Source organism: Anarhichas minor, unplaced genomic scaffold (assembly GCF_050575085.1).
Source record: "Anarhichas minor isolate MPS153535 unplaced genomic scaffold, ASM5057508v1 ptg000018l, whole genome shotgun sequence".
NCBI lineage: Eukaryota > Metazoa > Chordata > Actinopteri > Perciformes > Anarhichadidae > Anarhichas > Anarhichas minor.
Genome location: NW_027466464.1, coordinates 13719704 through 13736197, shown reverse-complemented (window position 1 = coordinate 13736197; position 16494 = coordinate 13719704). Strand labels below are relative to the sequence as shown.

At 47.0% G+C, this 16494-nt stretch overlaps 3 protein-coding genes and 1 long non-coding RNA gene across 4 annotated transcripts; 2 read left to right on the top strand and 2 right to left on the bottom strand.

Annotated features, from left to right (window-relative positions):
- Positions 1 to 4917, top strand: ephx2 (epoxide hydrolase 2, cytoplasmic). The gene is made up of 18 exons (XM_076094805.1): positions 1 to 141; positions 621 to 699; positions 774 to 936; positions 1206 to 1396; positions 1474 to 1596; positions 1694 to 1765; positions 1990 to 2085; positions 2240 to 2318; positions 2476 to 2510; positions 2800 to 2826; positions 2946 to 3031; positions 3119 to 3230; positions 3353 to 3427; positions 3511 to 3553; positions 3644 to 3746; positions 4099 to 4168; positions 4262 to 4342; positions 4432 to 4917. Exons 1-18 carry the CDS (start codon positions 29 to 31, stop codon positions 4576 to 4578), a joined length of 1695 nt encoding a protein of 564 aa, XP_075950920.1. The 5' UTR covers positions 1 to 28; the 3' UTR covers positions 4579 to 4917.
- Positions 4846 to 7183, bottom strand: plaat1l (phospholipase A and acyltransferase 1-like). The gene is made up of 5 exons (XM_076094807.1): positions 7071 to 7183; positions 6325 to 6454; positions 5999 to 6087; positions 5756 to 5920; positions 4846 to 5469 (listed from the first exon to the last, which is right to left on the bottom strand). Exons 1-5 carry the CDS (start codon positions 7077 to 7079, stop codon positions 5404 to 5406), a joined length of 459 nt encoding a protein of 152 aa, XP_075950922.1. The 5' UTR covers positions 7080 to 7183; the 3' UTR covers positions 4846 to 5403.
- A 418-nt stretch (positions 7184 to 7601) lies between these two features.
- Positions 7602 to 13442, bottom strand: LOC142952828 (zinc finger protein 513-like). Its single transcript, XM_076094806.1, has 7 exons — positions 13299 to 13442; positions 12862 to 13059; positions 10671 to 10790; positions 10429 to 10563; positions 9743 to 10207; positions 9117 to 9310; positions 7602 to 8995 (listed from the first exon to the last, which is right to left on the bottom strand). Exons 2-7 carry the CDS (start codon positions 12899 to 12901, stop codon positions 8387 to 8389), a joined length of 1563 nt encoding a protein of 520 aa, XP_075950921.1. The 5' UTR covers positions 12902 to 13059; positions 13299 to 13442; the 3' UTR covers positions 7602 to 8386.
- Positions 12841 to 15209, top strand: LOC142952830 (uncharacterized). The gene is made up of 3 exons (XR_012954727.1): positions 12841 to 13136; positions 14123 to 14268; positions 14960 to 15209. It is a non-coding gene; the product is annotated as an uncharacterized LOC142952830 (long non-coding RNA).
- Positions 15210 to 16494: the final 1285 nt, after the last annotated feature.

Sequence of the window (16494 nt, the reverse complement as noted above, 5' to 3'; positions counted from 1 at the left end):
CAGGTTTATATATCACAGATCCAGAGACATGGCGGAGATGTCGGAGAAGAAAGCCGTCTTGTTCAACTTCTGGGGAGTGGTGGTCTCCTGCAGGCCTCGTGCAGTTCTACAGAAGCTGGAGGAGTTGCACAAGCTGCCAGGGTGAGAAGAGAGACTGTTACGCAACAACTCACTGTAACAACACAAAGATTTAAGCTTTTTATTTCTCTTATAAACTGCATTCTAATTATGTGTCACAGCAGGACATCCCGTCGCTGTGTCAGATGTTTCTATACATCTGTATTAAAATGAGTGCGTGTGTTTCAGTGTGTTACTAGTCTGAACACGTCGGGAACATGTTTAGTGAGCGCGGGTTCACTGTGCAAAGGTTAATGACGTGTTCCAGTGTTTATGATGTAACTCCTGATGAGCTCACAGTCACTGCAGAGATGTTCAGTTCATTCTGAACACTCGTTAGTCTTCAGTGATTAATGAATCAGCTCCGTCTGCTGATTGAAAATGATCCAATAATGTTCTGACCCGCTGAGACGTATTTAATACTTCCAGTTGAATTCATGTCTCCACTGAGCCTCCTGATGCAGACGTATTCATGTCGGTGGGCGTGTCTCTGTGCTTTGCAGCGGTTTCCTGTCCGGAGTGGCGTCCCTGAAGGACGGAGCCATGAGCCGGGCGGAGAGAGGCCAGCTCACCCTTTCTCAGGTGGGTGACGTCACGAGTCTTTGACATTCACGGAGTATTTTACCGCCTCCTTCATCCTTGAAACCTGTGTGCAGATGATCCCGGCCTTGGAGGCGGAGTGCGTGAAGGAGGCCGGGGTCAAAGGTGTGACTCTGCCGTCTGATTGGTCAGCGAGACGCCTGCTGGAGGAGCTCAGAGAGGCCATGATGGACGTCCAACCAGCCGTGCTGAAGACAGCTGCCAGTCTGCGTCACAGTGGTACAAACCTGCATCAGTAGATCTGTTCACAGGAGGAGGAAACAAACACACACATGCACAAGTAGAGTCCAACGTTCAGTACTTGTGTCAGTGGTTTGATTTATTCTCAAAAGTTCAACTTTAATCTGAAACATCAAGTTTATTCTAGTCTTTATTCTGAAAGTGCAGAAGCGTGTGTGTTCTTATTCTTGTCCCTCACGCTGCTCCGTAGCACATGAAGAAGAGAGGCCGGTGGCTTCAGGCTGGTAAACTTCCTTCCATCCCATCAGGGTTACTGACAGCCGTCCTGGCCAATCACTGGCTAGATGACATCGCCGCTGGAGGCGGTCCGGCCCGCCTCCTCTCTCAGCTGGGGGCCCACTTTGACCTGGTCCTCCAGTCCTGTCGCTCAGGTCACAGGGTCCCAGAGCCCGCCTCGTTCCGCTCTGCTCTGCAGCACCTGGGAGTGACATCACAGCAGGTAGACCCCGGCACAGCGGCGGCGTTTAGACGTGAGTGTGAGCGCTCAGCACCGTCACCCTGTGGGTGTCATTTCAGGCTCTGTGGCTGGATGCGGATGAGGAAGGTGTGGCGGCCGCAGAGGGAGCCGGGATGAAGGCCATCTTGGTGGAGAACCTGGAGGACGCTCTGAACAAACTGGCCAGCTTCACTGGAGTTCAGGTGTGGACCGGAGCTCTTCTGCAACGTGGATGGAAGTCATCGTTTGGATGACATAAGTCCTCCCATGTGTGTGTGTGTGTGTGTGTGTGTGTTTCAGGCTGTGGGAGCAGAGAGTCCTCCACCATCCTGCAGCCCTGATGACGTGTCGCATGGATACGTCTCCATCAGGGTAACACAGTCCTAGCACACTATGGAGCGCACTGTGTAGTGTGCTACACACACATGTAGGAGGAGGCAGCATGCACACTGCCCTCTACAGTTAATGCTTCATAGAGGCAGCGGCAGAATGTGACACGGTTCAGATGTGTGGAGTCATTATGTATTATGTGTTCCTGTGACATTACTCTGAATAATTCCTCTGTGTGTGTGTGTGTGTGTGTGTGTGTGTCTCAGCCTGGTGTGAGGACTCATTACGTGGAGATGGGTTCAGGTCCTCCAGTGGTTCTGTGTCACGGCTTCCCTGAGAGCTGGTACTCCTGGAGGTACCAGGTAACAAGCGTCCTGCTGACACCCAGCGAGCACAACGATGATGCTCCCTGAGTCACAGTGACCATCACCTCTCTCTCTCCTCCCTCTCTCCTCCCTCCCCCCCCACCTCTCTCTCTCTCTCTCCTCTCTCTCTCTCCTCCCCCCCTCTCTCTAGATCCCGGCCCTGGCAGCAGCCGGGTTCAGGGTGCTGGCTCTGGACATGAAGGGCTACGGAGGCTCCACAGCGCCCCCAGGTGATCGTCCAATCACAGAGCTCCTTCAGAGCTCCTTCAGTTGATTCACAATGTTCCATCTCAGTGAAACAGATTCAGAGTGAAGCTCAAGTAGAGAGTTTAACAGTGAACCAGTGAACTCTGACGTGAAGACGTTTGTGTGTTTCTCCTCCGACAGACGTAGAAGAATATTCTCAGGAGCAGCTCTGTAAGGTACGACACACACTTCATGAAGTACAAGTACACAAGTATTCAAAGACACACACATGAGGAGTCAGGATGAAACGTTATGAAGTATAATAAACCTTCTTCAGCTTCATAAAGATCTTCATAGACGCACTTGTTATTGTGACACCAATGCAGCTTCATGTTCATCATGAAGTATAAAGACATACATTTAATAAATATACACATAAATATACATATATATATATATATATATATAAATACACGTCGTTGTACTCATCCAGTGATGTTGTAATAATTTGAATGTTTTCTTCAGGATTTAATCACATTTCTGGACAGAATGGTGAGTAAGTGACTCACTGATGAATATGAAGTATAAAGTTGTGATTGGTCCATAAACAGAAGTACTACCTGATGCTGGTACTTGTACTTGTACTTGTACTCCATGTCGTGTCTCTGCAGGCGATCCCTCAGGTCACCCTGGTGGGTCACGACTGGGGCGGCGCCCTGGTGTGGAGCATGGCTCAGTACTTCCCTGAGAGAGTCAGGTACACACACAGTACTTTATATATATATATATGTGTGTATATATGTGTGTATATAGTAGTACAACGTGCTGGTTGTTGTGTGTGCAGGGCTGCAGCGTCTCTGAACACTCCTCTGTTCTCTGTGGACCCGTCAGTGAGTCCTGCTGACAAACTCAAGAATGTTCCCGTCTTTGATTACCAGCTGTACTTCCAAACACCTGTGAGTCTGTGTACAGCGTGTACTTCTACTGCACTACACCTCAGAGGTATTCATTGTACAGGACTTGTATATGAAGGAGTTTAAAACGTGTGTGTGTGTGTGTGTGTGTGTGTGTGTGTCAGGGCGTAGCAGAGGCCGAGCTGGAGGAAGACTTGGAGAGAACGTTCAACATCTTCTTCTCCAGCAGCGCTGAAGCGGTGAGGAGACTCACACACGAGGAACACGAGTCACGTGATCACTAAAGATATGAAACACGACAATAAACACGTTTGTCTCTCAGGAGAAGCGTCCGGCTGTCAGCACCAGAGGAGTCTGTGCTCGAGGTGAAGCATGAACACATATATGTTTATATATATATATACGTATAACACACAGAGTCCTGACTGTGTGTGTGTGTGTGTGTGTGTGTGTAGGGGGTCTGTTCGTGGGTCTCCCGCAGCAGATAAAGCGCAGCTGCATGCTGACGGAGGCCGACCTGCAGTTCTACGTCAGCCAGTACGGAGAGCGAGGCTTCAGGTCAGAGGTCACTGTCACCTAAAGTCAACCCTCACACATCTGAACACAATAAGAACCGAACACGTTATAATGAACCATGAACTGTGTTTATCTGCTGACTCATGACTCATGACTCATGACTCATGTAAAGTGAATCACTGAGAGCAGTTAAAGCTGTGATCAACGTCGTGGACATGTTATCCCACAAAGGGACTCGGTGTGAGAGTTGTCGTGGACATGTTGTCCCACAAAGGGACTCGGTGTGAGAGTTGTCGTGGACATGTTGTCCCACAAAGGGACTCGGTGTGAGAGTTGTGGTGCAGAGACCTTCACGTGTCTTCACAGCGAGTCCTTCTGCTGCTCTGCTCCACAGGAGGCCGTTGAACTGGTACCGGAACATGGAGGCCAACTGGAGGTGGATGTGTTCTCGTCCCGCTGAGAAGGTTCGTCTCACACACACACACACACACACAGGAAATACATATATGAATACATGTACATATAAATACACGTGTGTGTGTGTGTGTGTGTGTCAGCTGCTGATGCCGACTCTGATGGTGACGGCCGGTAAAGACCAGGTGCTGCTGCCGGCCTTCTCCAAAGGAATGGAGGACAAGGTGAGCAAAACAAACCCCCCAAAGAACTACTAATCCCACCGTTGTGATGGTAGATTATATTAAATATGGATTATTGTAAATGACTGCAGATGCTGAACCTGAGCAGAGCCCACCTGGAGGAGTGTGGACACTGGACTCAGATGGAGAGGCCGGAGGAGACCAACAGCATCCTGATCTCATGGCTCAAAGGAGCCCTGAAGGAGGCCGGAGGCCTCAACGTGGCCCCCAAACTGTGAGGGGGGCGGAGCCAGACACCATGATGATATGAAGTCATAAACATATCAGAAAGAACATAAATCATTGTGAATGCTACGTTGAGCTGCTTTAGACTGTCGATCAGACAAATGAACCATTCATGTGATCTTTAAAGGAAAGAATCATCAATAAGTCAGATATGAACTTCAGATGTTTAGATGTGGAGGAGACGACATGAACACACGAGACACGGACCAGAAGGACTCACATGGTGGATTCTGACAAACTAAATGAGAGAAACACAGAACACGGCTCCAAGATCACTTTATTTGTAAAGTGGAGATTTGACAACTGTGACAATAAAACTCTGTTAAACTCTTTGTTTGATTCTGGAGACATTCCATCGGTCTGCAAACAAAGATGAAGGTTTGTGTGAACTTCTACTGAAACAACGACGTCATGAAGCGTTTGATGGTGAGCTGTAGCTTCTGTTTATTAGCTTAGCATTATGTAGCATTTATCTTTGGTTAAAGACACGGTGATTAAATATGCAGCACACGGACAGAGTCTAAATATTTTGAGGAAAAATATTTTATATTATAGAGTTTATCTTGAGACTTAAATGTTCATGTAAATATTATGAACTTTTCTCTAAAAAATGACTTTAATATTTCAAAATGTTATGACTTCATGCTGAACAATCGTGGAATAAATATATTAAAAAGTCAAAGTAGACATTTAGATGAAATGTCTGTAATATTAGACAATATTTCAAGAAAAAAACCCAAATATGATCTCTTCATCTCATAACCGTCTTCTTGAACTCCTGCACAGTGTCGCCCTCCTGTGGTCACAAGGAGAAGTGTTCACAGCTTCTTCTCCTTAAACAGCTTCTTCCAGGCCGGCATGATGTGCTCGTAGATCCTCTCGATCTGAAACACAAACAGCCTCAATGATGCTCATATAAACAAAGATTATTATTCTATTATTAGGAGAAAGCGTCTCTTCTTGCAGGTTATTGTATATAAACTGAAGAGGACCCAGGAAAGATCCATGTGGAACTCCGGATTCACGGTTTATTAACTACTGCTTGTGTTTTCCTGCTGATTGTTTAAATATAATAAATGTGCAATCAATGCAACATGTTGGTAAAGTTAGAGGTGAACGTCTTCACATATGAGACGTTCTGTTGCCATGACGAGGGCAGCGTGCACCGACCTGCTGGGACTTCTTGACTCCGTACCGGAGGAGCGTCGCCTGGTGCTCGCTGTTGTGAAAAAGGATGTCGAACGTCACCTCGCGGCCCATCAGCTCGTCGATGGCGGGCTTCACCACGCCGTGGAAGTCTCTGGCCGGGAACGAGTCGTCCAGCATGTTGTTGACCTGCGACGCAATCGAAGGCCTCGTCATTGAATGTCTTTCCCGACGTGTTATTACAGTGTTATTACACGTGGAAGTCACCTTGTATCTATTCCCCAGCAGCTCCAGTGGATCCAGCTTCACCTCTGACCTCAGAGCTCGGCCAAAGAGCGGCAGCTTGGCGTCTGAATCTGACAAACACGACATCTAAAGTCTAATTATACATTAAAAGTCTTATTTATCTTCAATACAAAATATCAATAAACAGGAACGTAACATCTCCCTCTAGTGACCTAAAACAATACGAATATATAACAGAGAAACACAACCACAGATGCATTTGAATACCACACGTGTACTTTAAGTATTCCCACTGCTCGGGTGGATATTTGTACCTTAAAGAAGGTAAACACGGAGTAAACACCGACCTCGACATGTGAGGTGAGCGACGTAGGGAACGCCGTCCTTCTCCCCGTAGAACACCGCGAAGTGAGAGAAGTACTTGTTCCTGCGATACTCCACGATGTCCCCCGGGAACAGCTGAGGGTTGGAGTGTTTCTGCAGACGGGTCATTAAATATAACGAATAATACAACCACGACAGATCCACGAGGACTCATGTGTGAGCAGGAAGCCTCAGAGAGAAGCTCTTCATTAACACTTTTAATGTTTACGTTTCCTTCTATTCTGGTTTTAATGTACGTCTGACTTCAAGTGTTTCATAATATAAATGTATTGAAACATGAATATCTGCACATGAAAGTATCAAATGTTTAGTTTTAGAGAAATTAAACTGCTTTATTAGACATTAGAAGTAGAACCTTTTACTTATTACATTTATCTTTTATTTGTATTTTCTTCATATTTTCATAGATACAGAATACAAAATATTACTATGTTTCTTAACTTATATACTACTTTAATATGTTAATATGTTAATTGTTACACGTCAGTGAGAACTCTTGTTACAGAGCGTTGAAGTCGTCTTTGTGTGTTTGATGTTTTCTGAGCTAAAAAGGGGGATTTTTCACATCTTGGCAACCCCCCCAAAAAAAGTTCTTAATATGAGCCAACAGACATAATTATTCAATGAGTTATTAGACATTAATAAAGCTTTAAAATGTGCAAATTACAAACTGAAAGACGGCTTTGTGGAGAGAAAGAGACGTACTCACCAGGCCCATGTGTTCAGTGTTTATTGGAGCTCTTCTTCTGCTGAAACTAAAGACCACACACACACACACACACAGGAACCCGTCTGCTTTACATGCCTCCTCCTCCTCCTCTTCATCACTCCTCAGGGCGTGTGAGGCAGGTGTTTCCTAAACACACAGCTCCAAAAGAGGAAGCAGCTTCTATCACACGTGTTTCTATCTGATATGAAGCCTCGGTGAACAACAGAGTGCGGCTAGCTGTTCCCACCCGCTTCCAGTCTTTATGCTAAGCTAGGCTAATCCTAACATAACACTTGTTGAACTGTTCCTCCTCTCATCTCTCAGGGTGGGAAGTCTTTAAATAAAAGATTTTAAAAGCATTTCTAATGTTCTGCTTCATGTGATTCTGGTCCAATAACACGACAGCACGGACTCATTCTATAACATTCTACATCTGGGTCTTTGTTGAAATGTATTTGGGCCACGAGTAGAAGAATAACACAAGATGTTGTGTAAAGAGTTGTAACGCTTAAAGAGACAAAAGCCACGAGGTTTGAGGATAAAATCAGAGTTTAATTGAGAAAAGGCCACAATCTTATGAGAATAAACCAGTTTTAAGGTAAAAAGAACAAAACAGAATGTTTTTATTCCCTAAAACAACAACATGTCACAGCCATGAACACATCCTGTGTTTCTGTGATCAGCCACAATCAACACGTTCATGAATCTTCACAGAACTCCCGTCATCACTCGGTCCTTTAGCTTCCTCATAAATAACGTGTAGTGAGCGACGCATCGTCAGCATCACCTCCAGCTCACACACAAGTTCATCCTGATAGGAAACGAGCTGAAGAGTCCCAACTTCACCGGATCAAAAGAAACCACTCAGGTCACTTTAAAGCTCCTCCCACATTTAAAGACTTTAAAGCTCCTCCCACATTTAAAAACATCCATCATCCGTCAGAGGAAACATCAGCGGATCCAGATCGGCTGGTAGAAAAAGTCACATGGTGACAGATGAGATGTCTGTGTTGATGTTACAGGAAGTGTGTGTGACGTGTGTATGTGCAGCACACACACACACACACACACACACACACACACACACATTAATGCCCCTCGTATTATAAAGTCAGTGCAGCGTTACAGTCATTCAGTCTGTCAAAGGCACCTGAGTTTGGCTCCAGCCTGAGGTTCACCAGTGTATACGACACACACACACACACACACACACACACACACACACACACACACACACACACACACACACACACACACACACACACACACACACACACACACACACACACACACACACACACACACACACACACACTCTAACTGTGCTCCTGGCTCTGGTCCTCCTGGGCGTCTCTGGCCCAGCTGAGGCCGTTGGTGGGAGCGTGTTTGTCCCAGCTGTCCGTGTTGTGTCCGTGCTTCCTCTGGTGCCGCTTGTAGTTGTCCCAGTGGCCGGTGGTGTAGTCGCACTCTGCGCAGGCGTACGGCTTCTCGCCCGTGTGCCGCAGCATGTGCCTCTTCAGGTTCATGCTCTGGTTGCAGGAGTAGCCGCACACGCCGCAGTGGAAGGGCTTGGCGCCCGAGTGGATGCGCTCGTGCCGCCGCAGGTTGGCGAGGTTCCCGCAGGCGTAGCTGCACGACGGGCACTGGTAGGGCTTCTCGCCCGTGTGCACGCGCAGGTGGCGCTTGAGGTTGTCGAGGTGCGAGGAGGTGTAGGGGCAGTGCGGGCAGCGGTGGGGTTTCTCCTCGGAGTGGGTGTGGGCGTGGCGGGCCAGGTGGTTGGGGTAGTGGGACAGGAAGGGGCAGCGAGGGCAGCGGTACAGCTTGGTGCCGCGCTGAGCCCGCCGGGAGCCCCGAGACACGGCCGGGCTGAGCGGAGACCCGGAGACATCTTTAGACGGAAGGTCCAGCTGACACCGACGACACACCTGGAAGTAAACACACCCCCCCCCCCCCTTTAACCCTCTGAACCCTCAACACTCTCCTCAGGTTTTCATGTCGTCAAAACACTGCACACAGAGACCAGCGATGGGACGTTAGGGACCGTACCTGTCCTGCGTCTCCATCCCCGTCCCCCTTGTCCCCCTCCAGGTCGTCCTCCTCCAGGGTGAGGCCGCACATCCGGCAGCAGAGGGGGAAGAGGAGGACGGGCAGCGGGGCGGAGGGAGAGCCGAGAGAGAGGCCGTCCAACGTCTGGAAGTAACCCGTGTCCTGAGACACCCGCAGGGTCAGGTCTGACACGACTGCACCGAGAAGAGAGAGACGTTATTCAGAGACGTCCATGAAAGAAACACTAGAAAACCTGCAGGTTTATCTGATTATGAGTCACTTATCTTCCATCTCAAGCTCAAGCTTCCTCCTTTTACTTCTTCTCACATACTCAACGGACGGTTCAGGTCGATAAGCACTGAACCAGAGAGAACTTCTCTTCCTCATTTCTAACTCTTTCAGTTTCCACTCGTTGCTTCCTCTTTTCTGTTATTAACATGATAAAGTGTTGAGCGCACCACAGCAACAGACTAAGTCCCTAAAGGCCTTTCTGCTTCAGTTGTATGTTGATATTAAACTGAATGTCTTTGAGGAACTGGGTCAAACATTTAAACATATTTTCGTGAAGACAATCTTTAGCAGCGGCCTTAACTCCTTCCTTAAGTGTCCTTGCGGCTGTTAGTTACCTTCTTCACTTGCAGCGTTTCCTCTTTTCCTCCTCCCCCGTCTCTTCTCCTTCTCCCTCCTCTGCGGCCTCTCCTGCGTGTGCATGCGCTGGTGCCTCCGCAGGTTCCCGAGGGAGCTGCAGGCGTAGCTGCACAGGGGGCAGCGGTAGGGTTTCTCCCCGGTGTGGGTGCGGCCGTGGCGCTGCAGGTTGACGAGCTGCGCCGAGGCGTAGGGGCAGACGGGGCAGCGGTACGGCTTGTGGCCGTCGTGGGTCCTCATGTGGCGCTTCAGGTGGTTGGAGTAGCGCGAGGTGAAGGAGCACAGCGAGCAGGAGAACGCTTTGGGAGGGCCGTCGTCTCTCGGCTTCCCGTCGGAGCCGGTCCCGTCGGCCTCCGTCGAGCCCTCCGCCTGAGGCGAGGCTTCGTGCTGGAGGCCTTCCTCACAGGTGAGGCAGTAAAGCTCCGCCCCCAGGTCCAGGCCCACACCTGGAACAACATTTTATATTGAGCCACCGAGGAGATAAAGCTTCAGAGGATATCATACAAATCATAGAACTTAAATGTAGAACTGCACCAAACATTCCACATTATTCAGAGTATGACAATATTCCTCCACCTCTGAGAAACATCTGTTAGCTCCTGATGTTCCACTTTTGCAGAACAAGGGCATAAAACAGAGTGTTTGGTGAATCTGGTGGAACAGTTACCCAGATCTAGACCTGCTCCCAGAGCCGTGTCCCCCAGCAGTCGGCCACATGCTTTACAGGAGAGGAAGGCTGGGAAGGTGGAGTCTGTTGGTGCCGAAGGGTCGTCGTCTACGGTCAGAGAGAACACCGTCATTCCTGAAGAAGAAGAAGAAGAAGAGACGTGTTCAACCAGAAACAACAACACTGTTCATCTGAGGACGTGTGTGTGTGTGTGTGTGTGTGTGTGTGTGTGTGTCACTGACCCTCTCGATCCAGCCCCATGATCTCAGAGTCTCCAAACTCCAGGTCGCCGCTCAGCAGGAAGTCGCTCTCCAGAACCAAACAGCTCGGGTCGTAGAGCACCGCCCCGTCCTCCGACTCCACTGGACACAAACACATGTTCCAAACGCTGACTCATCAGAAATATGAATGCTTCTGAATATTTCACGGCCTATTTTAGTAACCAAGTAAAACAAAGCTGCATTTGAAATGACAGAAAGAGTTTGTAAAAACAGCCGGACAGAAGGAAGAGAGATAATCAAAGTAAGAGGAGGTGAAGAGGAAGCGAGAGAGTAAAGTGAGGAGGAGACGAGAGGAGGAAATCAGTGAGGATGAGATAAGAGCAGAGGAGGAAGAGTTGGAGGGTGAGGAAGAAGAGGGAGTCCTGAGGGAGTCAGGAAGAGGAAGCTAGGAGCTCGAGGGTGGGATAAAAAACAGAAGATTTCTTTACTAGTTATAAGTTAGTTCTGTTGATAATCAGTGAATTCAACAAGCCTAAAGCTGAGCAGACTCTCACATACATGACATATAGTTATAGTTATAGTTATAGTTAGTTACTTGTAAACACACGGAGATTTATGAGACGGGAGATGAAACCCTGAACACTCAGAGATGAAGGTTTGTCCACAGTAGATAAAAGGTGACGTGAGGACACACATGTAAAAGAGGAAGAACACGATCGAGAGAAGTCAAACAGGAAGAAAGGAAGAGCGACGGGAAGGAGGAGGAGGTCAGAAGAGAGCCTGAGAAGAGGAAGTGGAGACCGGAGGCAGAGAGGGGAGGAAGAGAGGAAACATTCAGGATGAGATAACACATGGACTGAAAGGACGACGTGTCTCCAACGTCTTCCTCTCTGAGAGACAATGAGGAAGTAATGTCAACACGTCAGACCATTTAGTCTGTTTACCCTGGGCTTAACTTACTAAATACAAATTACATTTAAGTTAAGATGCAGTCAAAACACCAGATACAAACTACAACATCTGGAAGACAACAGTCCAAACACCAGATACAAACTACAACATCTGGAAGACAACAGTCCAAACACCAGATACAAACTACAACATCTGGAAGACAACAGTCCAAACACCAGATACAGCCTCAAACATCTGGAAGACAACAGTCCAAACACCAGATACAAACTACAACATATGGAAGACAACAGTCCAAACACCAGATACAAACTCCAACATCTGGAAGACAACAGTCCAAACACCAGATACAAACTCCAACATCTGGAAGACAACAGTCCAAACACCAGATACAGCCTCAACCATCTGGAAGACAACAGTCAAAACACCAGATACAAACTAGAACATCTGGAAGACAACAGTCCAAACACCAGATACAAACTACAACATCTGGAAGACAAGAGTCCAAACACCAGATACAGCCTCAAACATCTGGAAGACAACAGTCCAAACACCAGATACAGCCTCAAACATCTGGAAGACAACAGTTAAAACACGAGATACAAACTACAACTTCTGGAAGACAACAGTCCAAACATCAGATACAGCCTCAAACATCTGGAAGACAACAGTTAAAACACCAGATACAAACTACATCTGGAAGACAAGAGTCCAAACACCAGATACAGACTCAAACATCTGGAAGACAATAGTCCAAACACCAGATACAGCCTCAAACATCTGGAAGACAACAGTTAAAACACGAGATACAAACTACAACATCTGGAAGACAACAGTCCAAACATCAGATACAGCCTCAAACATCTGGAAGACAACAGTTAAAACACCAGATACAAACTACATCTGGAAGACAAGAGTCCAAACACCAGATACAGACTCAAACATCTGGAAGACAACAGTCCAAACATCAGATACAGACTCAAACATCTGGAAGACAACAGTCCAAACATCAGATACAGACTAGAACATCTGGAAAACAGTCCAAACATCAGATACAGACTCAAACATCTGGAAGACAACAGTCTAAACATCAGATACAGACTAGAACATCTGGAAGACAACAGTCAAAACACCAGATACAAACTACAACATATGGAAGACAACAGTCCAAACACCAGATACAAACTCCAACATCTGGAAGACAACAGTCCAAACATCAGATACAGACTCAAACATCTGGAAGACAACAGTCTAAACATCAGATACAGACTAGAACATCTGGAAGAGAACAGTTTGAACTCACATTTCACGGGCTGGGGGTTCGATTGTTTCCTCCGCGGCATCTTCGCCTCTCGTCGTCCCGGATCCTGCTCTGGTTGTCCGCCCGTCCGTCCGCCAGGCAGGCAGCCAGCTAACTGAACGTCATCATCATCATCACCTCCTTCCTCTTCCTCTTCCTCCAACGGACAGCAGCAGCGGTGTCATGACTGCCAACTGTCGCCTGGAACGAAGCGTGTCCACAGATATGCGCAGTCAGAGTCGCAGCGTCATGCTAAGTGACGTTAAACACACTTTAAAGTGAGTCAGTGTTTGTTGTTGTTCCGCAGTAAATAGACGCAGCCATCTTGTTAGCCACCTAGCTACCAAGCCAACTTCCGACATTCTAAAATCAAAACCGTTTAAACTACAAACTCAGGATAAAAACTACAAGTTTAAATATCACTCCGCTCGTAAACATACCTGTGATAACGTGCCAAAAAATACCGTCGTCGACAAAACGTCCCAACCTGTTTAGAAATGAGTCTTTTGTTGCCAAACGCGCATCGCTCGCTGCTGGCAGAGGGACGCCGGGGTCTCCGGGTGACGTCAGTGACAGGAGCGGAGAATTGTGGGATATGTAGTCCTGATATTGAGTCTCGGTGCCAATACATGTCCTGTTTATTACATGTAAAAATACTAATATTTATCACATAGTATTAGGATTATTGCGTATTATGGTCCTTATAGATACATATAAATATAAAAATAAATATAAAAATAAATATCATTAGTTATTAGTTATTTTTCTCCATGTATCATCATTAAATAGTTCTGGTTTGATGTCTGTTAATGAAAATACCACCACTGAAATACTAATAAATAAATTATCGCATTTTAAATAAAGAAAAGAGCTACAAGAACAGATTTCAAGCACTTTGACGACACATAAGAAACAATAATAAACTATTTATTCAGCGCCTTCCACTCACAACAATGGAAACATTACGTTACAGGCTGCTGTACCACAGGGCTCTATCCTGGGTCTACTAAACTTTTCTCAAAGTTTTACTAGAGATCATCATCTTCAAGCCCAAAGAGACAATATTTAAGGTTTGATCAGACGTCCATCATGGCCTCAAACTCATCGATCCTCTGTCGGGTGTTTCCTCTCCGGATCCTCCTGAAGGACACAGTCTTGTACTTTGACGATTGATGGCTGCCGTTCTTCTTGCCGTCCCCCTCGCTGTTCACACTGAGAGAGTTTTGACTTCCTTCCTCTTTGTCCTCCTTCGCTTCCATCTCAGGGTTCGTGCTGGACGAGTTCGCGGTCAGACTCAGCTCTTTGCGTCCTCCTCCAGCCCGTAACGGCGACCCGACGGCTGCATCCATCAACGACACCTTCGCCTCCAACCTGCAACCTGAAGGAAACGTTAAAAGTGAAATGTTAAAGGTAAAAGCACGACATGAGGTGATTTCATTTGTCTCTGTTTGTTGCTGTTTGCTTCAGGCAGCAGAGTGAGCGTCATCTTTGTGGAATTTTAATTCAATTTTAATGAATGAATTAACTCTCTGGCCTGAATCTCCACCGGGAGTAATTGTGTTTGCAGCAAAATCCTATCTGTTATGTGAGATCCTGTTTACAAGTTCCTGCCAGATATTTAAACACTCACAGCAGCAAAGTTTAGGACTTAAAAGTGAATGAAAGCAGTGGGGAACATAGTGTTAAATTCATGAAAGACTCAACATTAAAAATAATCATGAATTGCATTTTAGAACATAGTTTGCAAACTTTAGGCTCCCGTATTGTTATGTTAAAACTTAAAGGTAAAACCCGTAAGATTTAATAAAAATCAAACCCTTTTTTAAACATAATTCTTTGTCGGCATTGATCAACAACAGCCGTTTACATTCAGTATGTTCCTCTTTCAGTGGGAGCTCTCGGTGTGAGTGGTGGAGTCCGCCACTCATGCAAAGTGTAAACCATCACAGCGGTAAACGTGCGTACCTGTGTGTAGCTCAGGTGTGATGTCCTGGATGTCAGCTGCAGGTTCACCTGGATGTCCTGAAGCAGGAAATGATGTCAGCGGCGTTGTTTCAAGTCGCTCCTGCTCCTCCAGACTCTTTCTTTCCTCCTCTCTCAGATCCAGACGAGCGTCCACAGTCGGCCTTCCCTCCGTCTCTTTGTCGCCGCTCGGTGAAGTGGGATGAATGTCCCCGTTGAGGTTTTTGGCAGCGCCTGAGCTCTGCTCTTCTTCTGTGGGGACTCGGCGAGCTTCATTTCCTATTTCTGCACCGGCATGACTCAGCGTTTCAGCACATTCAGAGGCTCGTAGAGGCGAGGAGGGTGATGGCTTCTGGGAATCTGTTTGATTAAGTTGGTTTGCTGACTCATCATTTGGTTCCTCCATCTTTTCTTCTTCTTCTACATGTTCTAATCTGTCTCCCAAGGCCTCCATCTCTTCTTCTTCTTCTTCTTCTTCTACATTTTCTAATTTGTGTACGAAGGCCTCCATCTTTTCTTCTTCTTCTACATGTTGTACTTTGTCTTCCAAGGCCTCCATCTTTTTTTCTTCTTCTACATGTTCTACTTTGTCTTCCAAGGCCTCCATCTTTTTTTCTTCTTCTTCTACATTTTCTACATTGTTTCCCAAGGCCTCCATCTTTTCTTCTTCTTCTACATGTTCTACTTTGTCTCCCATGGCCTCCATCTTTTCTTCTTCTTCTTCTACATTTTCTACATTGTTTCCCAAGGCCTCCTTCTCTTCTTCTTTGCCATCACGCTGTTGTTCTTCTTCTTTCTCTACCAGGTTTTCTCTTGTCTCTTCCATCTTTTCTCCTTCTTCACCTCCTCCATGTCCTTTTATCTCTGTCCCCCTGTCTTGTTCTTTTCTTTCTTCTTCTACCTCGTCTTCCTCGTCCCGAGTCTTTAACTCTTTCCTTCCATCTTGTGCTTCCTCCTTCCGAGGCTCCTTTTCTTCTCCTCCCACTTCTTCTTCATCCTGTCTTTTCATCTCTCCCTCCTCTACCTCGACCTTGACGGTCCATCCGAGTTTGTTCTTAAACTCATCATCCAAACTGTCTCCATCTTCGTCTGCCTCCTTCCCCTTTCCTTCCTCCTCAAACGTGTCCTCCTTCCTCCCTCCTTCCTCCGGCTCTCTTTGAGTCTTTGCTTCATCCTTTTCATCTCCTCGCTCTTCGTCTACCTCATTTTCGAACACCTGCTCTTCCTGTTCCTCCTTTTCTTCCGCGTCCATGTTTGCCTTTTCATGTCCTTCAACCTCCTCCTCCTCCTCCTCCTCTTCTCTCACTTCTACCTGCTTTTCCACTCCAACATCTCCATCATCTTCCTCCAGTTCCTCCTCTTCCTCTCTGCTGTCATCCTTCCAGTCTTGCACGTGCTGCTCTCCTTCCTTTCCCACCTTCTCTCCTTCGTCTTCCTCCACCTTCACTTCCTCTCTTGGCGTTTCTCCTTCTTCTCCTCCTCCTTCTTCTTCGTCCTCCTCACCTGGTGCAGTCCCGTCGGTGTTGTGCTCTGGTTGGGCGTCAGACAGCATGGTGTCCTCCAGAGACAGAATGTCTCCAAACAGCCCGACGGCCTGGATGACCCGGGCCACTATGGAGTCCTCCTCCAGGTCCAGACTGTCCAGCACGTCTGCGGCCGTCCACCAGCTCGCCA